The sequence below is a fragment of the Microplitis mediator genome, chromosome 1 (assembly GCF_029852145.1).
Source record: "Microplitis mediator isolate UGA2020A chromosome 1, iyMicMedi2.1, whole genome shotgun sequence".
NCBI classification, from domain to species: Eukaryota; Metazoa; Arthropoda; class Insecta; order Hymenoptera; family Braconidae; genus Microplitis; species Microplitis mediator.
In genome coordinates this window covers 20,354,607-20,362,254 of record NC_079969.1, presented here as the reverse complement: position 1 = coordinate 20,362,254, position 7,648 = coordinate 20,354,607, and the positions used below count along the sequence as shown (strand labels likewise).

At 30.3% G+C, this 7,648-nt stretch overlaps 1 protein-coding gene across 1 annotated transcript; it reads left to right on the top strand.

Moving 5' to 3' along the window:
* The first annotated feature begins 1,776 nt into the window (after positions 1-1,776).
* On the top strand, positions 1,777-7,050 carry LOC130678759 (asparagine--tRNA ligase, cytoplasmic). Its single transcript, XM_057486207.1, has 9 exons — positions 1,777-1,886; positions 2,016-2,063; positions 2,141-2,551; positions 2,626-2,783; positions 2,868-3,011; positions 3,958-4,106; positions 4,181-4,559; positions 4,642-4,905; positions 6,794-7,050. The coding sequence occupies exons 2-9, from the start codon at positions 2,030-2,032 to the stop codon at positions 6,923-6,925; spliced, it is 1,671 nt and encodes a 556-aa protein (XP_057342190.1). The 5' UTR covers positions 1,777-1,886; positions 2,016-2,029; the 3' UTR covers positions 6,926-7,050.
* Positions 7,051-7,648: the final 598 nt, after the last annotated feature.

Here is a 7,648-nt window from a genome sequence, read left to right as displayed (position 1 = left end):
TTGATTGAGAAGGTTGAAAAGAAGTAGAATTAATTTAATTGGTTATTGATTTAAGATTCACGCGATCTTAGAATAGTTATTACTTAAAGTAAAATCATTCATAAAATTTAAAATCAAGTAGAAAAATTATTGATGAGTAAAATTGAAGTTGAACAAAGACATAACTAAGTTGTAAATATGTAATTAGTCAATTGGTGTTCAGAGTTGATGAGTTAACGAATTAAGATGGTGATGTCGTGACTTAAATACCCAAGTGTCACAAAAAAAAATTGTTGACTTTTTGTTAAATTTAAGGTTTGACAGTTTATTATGGAACCGATTGTTAACTTCAATTGTACAAAAAGTCATGATTCTCAATTTATCAGACAATTAGCAATTTTTAATTTTTTTTTTTAAACAAATCAATTACAAAAAAATAAATAATATGTGCATGTAGAAAATTAAAAAAGCTATAGGTGTAATGTTAGACGCCGACTTACTTCAGTGTCATCAAAAAGTTAACTATTATTTTGTGCTGCTTAGTTAATTATCTTTTACATTTTTGTACAGCTCGGAGCATTAATGCCTGGTCTTTGGATCTAATCTAAAAGATAAGTGTGAATGTAGCAGACATCAGACAACTTAAAACTTTAACTATCGATATTTCTGCGAGAAATGTGAATGCAAGAAATTCAAAAAGTGGCACTGGCGTGTATTTCAAATATCTTTTCACGTATTTTTGACTTTTTTAATCCACTGCTTTTCTAAAGCTATAATTTTGAAACTAAATCTTCAACAAGTTCTCTTATAAATATATATTGATAAAAATTTATAAAAATTAATTACCCTAGCGGTTTCACCGCGACGGTGAAAACACGGTCGAATCACGGTGTTTTTTTAGAATTCACTCTATAAACAAATAAGAAAAGGATATATTTAATAAATAAATGTTACTTATAAATGAAAACCATATCACAAGAACTCAACTATTATTGTTAATATATATACATATTAAATAAAGAGTGACTCGTATAATAAATAAATTAATAGAAATATAGAAATAATAGCATTAGAATAATTACAATGGTGTTCATAATAAATAATAATGTCAATCGTATTAAATAATTAAATATAGAATAATTAACTAAAAGATTGTATTTAAGTACAGGAAAATGGAATATAAATAATATAAGTAATAAGTAAAATCATAGAACGGATAAATAAAGAACGTAGATGTGTAAACTCATATCTCGTACGTGTACTAGTAGGAAGTATAAATGTATAAGTATATAATTAGAAAGAACGTTGATATGTATAAGTACATATATTGCATAAGTATGTGTGTGAGTATGATAATGGTGGGAGAAGTCGAAGAGTGGAGAGTCAGAGATCTTTCTGCCGTCTGATGTAACTTCACTTCTCCCCGAGAACTATTGACGAGCACAACTGTTATTACTGATCAAATTTTATCTACACTTTATAATATAACTCAGTCTTCAGATAAAAGTTATTTTATCAATTACATCTATCCTTATCCATAATTTCATGATTTCATTTAATAATAATAATAATCATCATCATCATAGTCAACAATAAATTTCTCACTGTTTTCAAATTCAAAATTGGTCCCGCGTGACAACGAACTGCCTACTGTCCAGGAGGTGGCGTTAGCTTCGATCCTAGTAACCTCCCAGGACATAACATAACATACAATCATGTTTTTTTGTTCTTTAAGTTGGTATTTAATGTAGCTTGTTGTAAATTTGCTTTCATGATTAATCTTTGAAAATCGGACCAAAATTAGTCTACGTCTGAATGCTTTGGAGCATTAGAGCACATTTGTTAAAAATTCCTCAACTTTTAACTACAAAGTGTGTAATTGACACAGTGATTGCATCATTCACGAGGTTATTATTTTGATTTATTAATTATAACAATTACCCAAAGTTTTTTTAGATTATTATCTAAATTTAATAATAAAATTATAAATGTTTGATGAAAACATTTATTTTTTTAACATATGGTTTTTTCTACAGATCGAAGATCAAAAATGCCGGAAAAAGATTTGGCTGAATTATCTATAGGTAATTGATTTATTAACGTTATTATAATTATATAGCAATTACTAATAAATAATATATTTAAAATTTTTTTAATTTAGGTGGTATTTATACATCTGAAAAAAATGGATCTGATGATGTTGGAGATGGTACTGAAGCTAAACCCTTCAAAACGATTCTCCAAGCGATGAGACATGCTGGTAAAGAACCCTTTCCAACAATTTATCAAGACTCCAAAGACGAGAGCCAAAAGTATGAGCCAGCTGCTAAATCACAGTTGAAAAAAGTCCAGAAGATTTGGGTTAGAGAGCAACATAAAAATGAAGATAAGCAAAAAAAATTGACAGAAGATGATGAGAAGCGTACGAAAAATTTAGATGAAGCTAAATTAATAATAATTGAAGAAGATAAATCATTACCTGCAGCTATTAGAATTAAAATAAAAGATGCTGTTGAATATCGGGACAAACGAGTTGAACTTTTTGGTTGGGTTCATCGCTTAAGACGTCAAGGTATTTTATTTTACTTTTATCTTTATTTAATTTTCAATAAAATTGTTTCTTTAATTAAATTTGAATATACACAGGTAAATCCCTTATGTTCATTACTCTACGCGACGGTACTGGATTTTTGCAGTGTGTACTTAACGATAAATTGTGTCAAGTTTACGACGCTTTGTTATTAAACACCGAAGCTTCTGTTGAATTGTTTGGTACTTTGAAAAAACTTCCTGAAGGCAAAACTGTAATTATGATTCTTAGTGATTGATCTTGAATAATTTAATTAAATTACTTTTTTTTTTTTCAATATGGTTATTTTTAATTTTAGGCACCTGGAGGACACGAATTGTCTGTTGATTACTGGAAGTTAATTGGTAATTCACCGCCCGGCGGTGCCGACTCTATTCTTAATGAAGAAGCTCATCCTGATGTTCAATTAGACAACAGACATATTATGATTCGCGGTGAAAACGTAAGAATTTTTTATACTGTTATTTACCATACGGTGACTAGCTAGTAAATGAATACTTATATTTTTAAATCTTTTTATATTAAAAAATTTAATCAAATTATAAAATTAATCAATCATATAGTAATGACGTATTGTCTTTGTGTGATTATAATAAGATTTTTTAAAATTATGTAGATAAAAATAAAAAAATGTTCATTCACTGGACTAGTCATCGCACTATTTACTAGGGATGTGCGAATAATATTCGAGTCAAATTGAATATAATAATTAGAATTTTCAGTTTAAAAAATTCGAATTGTTCGTAAATTTGATTTGAATTTGAAATACAAATTTTTTAATTCACATGTAAATTATAGAAAAATTTTTGTGATAATTTATCAATAATTTGAATTTTCTAAATAATTCAAAAAATTCAAATCGTTTTAAAATTATCAAAGTAGCATAAAAACAACTTTAAGATGCCATAAAGATGTCTTTTAAAAGGATAAGACAAATTTTATTTTGTCTCAAAGTCAAGTTTTCTCGAATAAATAAGACATACAGATGTTGGTACAAGGCTTAATAGAAAATTTGTGTTTTTTTCCCGTCTTAAAAAAGTCATTTCGATTAAAAAATCTTTTAGATGACTTATTTTACAATTATTTGTAGTTAATTTTTTGTCGTCATTTGTGTCAAGTGTTTTAAGCAGATATTTTTTTTTTATGACATTTATTTCTAATTGTTTTGACAACATTTTGGTGCCTTATCGATAGGTCCCAAAGCAGCTTCAAAACTGCTATCTATAGATGTCACAAATTCAAGTGTGCCACTTGGGTAACTTTTATCCAAAATTGATGGTGGAGATACATTCCACTTCTGAATATTAATTTTCAATTCAATTCATGCTTACAAATTATTCTAAATCTCTATTATTTAATTATATATTAATTAGAATTATTTAATTTAGACTTCACGGGTATTATTAATGAGATCGATACTACTTCAAGCATTCAGAGAACATTATTTAGATCGTGGTTACGCTGAAGTAACACCACCTACTCTCGTCCAAACTCAAGTTGAAGGTGGATCAACTTTGTTTAAGCTCAATTACTTTGGGTATGTTAAAATAACTTGATCATTTAAATGAACTTAGAACTTTTTGATATTTATGTCTCTGTATATTCAAATAGAGAAGAAGCATTTTTAACCCAGAGTTCTCAATTGTATTTGGAGACCTGTATCCCAGCGATGGGTGACTGTTACTGTATTGCTCAGTCTTATCGTGCTGAACAGTCACGAACACGTCGTCATTTAGCTGAGTACAGTCACGTAGAAGCTGAATGCCCATTCATAACATTTGATGATTTATTAAACCGCTTGGAAGATTTAATTTGTGATGTAGTCGAACGTGTTTTGAAATCACCATATGGTCATATTGTTCATGAATTGAATCCTGAATTTCAAGTCCCTAAGAGACCTTTCAAACGAATGAATTATTCTGAAGCTATTGAGTACCTACGAGAACACAATATTACCAAAGAAGATGGCAGTTTCTATGAATTTGGAGAAGTAATTTAATGCAATTTATTATTTATTAATAATAACAACAAATAATATACAGATTAATAATTTATCATAAATTATTTTACAGGATATTCCAGAAATGCCCGAAAGAAAAATGACAGATAAAATAAATGAACCAATAATGCTTTGTCGTTTCCCAGCAAACATAAAATCATTTTATATGTCCAAGTGTTCGGAAGATCAACGTTTAACAGAATCTGTTGATGTCTTACTGCCTAATGTTGGTGAAATTGTTGGAGGATCAATGCGTATTTGGGATTATGATGAGTTATTGGAAGGATACAAGAGAGAAGGAATTGATCCGGCTGCTTACTACTGGTACACTGACCAGGTAAATTAGATCACATAATTTTTAATCACTCATTACTATGCACGTAGAGAAAAGAATAGTTCTAATTCCTACGTAGAATAAGTAACCATTACTATGTTACACAGTAACGAGAATTTTTTAGCGTTGAGAGTCACGGGGCAGAGTAATCCCCCCCATTCTACATAGTAACGTTGTCTATGCCAGCATACACGGAAAAAAATAGATAGGAATGGTTACTGTGCTAAACAAGAATGATCGTAAAGTACGTAAAAATTAATCTTAGCACATTACTAGTTCTTGTTATAATAGGTCGTTTTTACATACGACTGAGTACGATCCAACATAGCAACCATTACTATGTTACACATTATGTCGAAAACGTGACTGTTATTGTGTTATTGTGTTCACAGTCACCATTCGCTTTCCAGATAATACAGGTTCCTTTCAACAGTCGATGTGTTAGTATATAAAATAGGTATAGATCCTGTATGGAGATGCGAAAGACTCCCCGGACAAATGTATTCCATTGTCGTTCAGCATAGTAACCATTCCTGTGCTGGACAGGAACTGTTGCATTCAGTCACATGTCTGACTACTGTTTGACGGGAACGAATGTTGTAAACAGCACTCAAACATGTGACTGAAAGCAACAGTTTCTGTCCAACACAGGAATGGTTACTATGCTGAACGACAATGGAACGCATTTGTCCGGGGAGTCTTTCGCATCTCCACACAAGACCTATAACTATTTTATATACTAACACATCGACTGCTGAAAGGAACCTGTATTATCTGGAATAGTCCACTTAATTTACTCTTAACCGTTGTTGGGGAAAATTAATTACCGGATTTTTTTTAATTGATTATACGTAAGAAATTGCGTAGATCACGAAAATAATAATAAGAAAGTTCAATTCGGCCGGGTTTTTTGAATAAATAATGAAATAACAATAGGGATGCCGAGATCCCGTGTATTTTCATTAAAAATCTTTTATTTATTAATTTAAAGCCCTATGATGACTGGTATGAAATTAAAGGGCGATAAATTCTGAATAAGAAAAGTCAAAAACCAATCTCCTGGAGTTTATTATGTTCCCGAAAAAAATTAATTAAAAAAATAAAAAATTAGTTGTTTACATTTTATCACGCTGTCGGTAACAGAGCTGTAGAAAGTGAGTTAGAGGGCGCGTGCAAGCCCGGGCTCAGTGGTTTTCATTCACTGCAATTTAAAATGTTGTCACCATTCTGTGTTATGGAAATTAAATTTTTTTTTTATTTCTTATTGTTTATAAATTAATTAGTACTAATTTTGTTATTTTGATCAACACAAAAATTTAAGGGTTTTCTCAGACAGTGCCCCCCACTTTTTAAAAATTTTCAATGACTTTCAATTGACATAAGCGTATCAAAATTTAATTAATTAATTTTAAAAAATGTAAAACTTTGATTGAAAAAAGGGCAACGTAGAAGTAATTTCGACGAGCTATAGAATTAAAAAAAAATCAATCACAGTTGATATCAATTGGGAGTTAAACGTAATTTGTTAAATAAATTTTAGTAAAATCTTCATTTAAATTTTATGGTTCGAATTTTTGAATTTTTTAAGCTAAAATTAATGTATATTTATTAAACTGCTATGACAGCTATTCAAGCATGGGACTGAGTATCATTCTATATAGCCCTAATTCTCATGCTCGATAGCGATTTTGACCATTTTAATCATTTCAATGTAACACAGTAATCATTACCAGAAAAATAGTAATGAATCCTATTCTACATAGCATTATTTACCATTTTACAAAAAATTAGTCTTGTTACTGTGTAGTATGTTAATCATTACTATTCTTTTCTCTCCGTGTGCCTTACCTTATTTGTTGGAACAATAATTAAGCAAATATGTATTTAATAGAGAAAGTATGGAACATGTCCTCACGGTGGATACGGACTTGGTCTCGAGAGATTTTTATGCTGGTTATTGAACAGATATCACATTCGTGATACTTGTCTTTACCCGCGTTTCTTGGAACGTTGTAAACCATAAGAGATTTACATCCCATATTTTTATGGACAGCTAGAAGCTTTCGTTCCATAATAAATTTTTTCATACTTAAATAAATACATTTCTTGTTCATTATTATTATTATTATTATTAATGTAATATTAACAATAAAAAGCTTTGATGAATTTAGTGATAACATTTTTTTTTAAATTATGATTTTAATTTCATTAATTGTTGCAGTATATTGTCTTTTTTCGCTTTTACACTTTTGCCTTTATAACCCAAACATCTTTACTTCTCCTTCTGCGTTCATTGTATGGAGAGTAGAGATACCTCTAATATGTGTATAGTATATAGAAATTTATTTAAATATTTTTTAATTCTTCGCCAGATCCTGAATATAATATACCCGGGAAAAAATGATCAGGCCTGACCATGCCTGTTCATGTATGATCAGGCCTGAAATTAGACCTGATCATGCCTGTTCATGTATGATCAGGCCTGAAATTAGACATGATCAGGCCTGATCATACCTGTTCATGCCTGTTCATGTCTGAGGCCTTAAATACACTCAGGCCTGTTCATGGCTGTTCATGTCTGTTCATGCCTGACCATGTCTGTTCATGTCTGAAGCGTTATATGCGTTCAGGCCTGATCATACCTGTCCATGCCTGTTCATGCATGTTCATGTCTGTTCATGTCTGAAGTGTTAAATACAGTCAGGTCTGTTCATGCCTGACCATGTCTGTTCATGTCTGAAACGTT

Coding starts and splice junctions, on each gene's coding strand:
- LOC130678759 (XM_057486207.1), top strand. CDS start 2,030: ATGCCGGAAAAAGATTTGGCTGAATTATCTATAG. Junction 2,552..2,625: donor TCATCGCTTAAGACGTCAAG/GTATTTTATTTT, acceptor GAATATACACAG/GTAAATCCCTTATGTTCATT. Junction 3,012..3,957: donor TTATGATTCGCGGTGAAAAC/GTAAGAATTTTT, acceptor TATTTAATTTAG/ACTTCACGGGTATTATTAAT.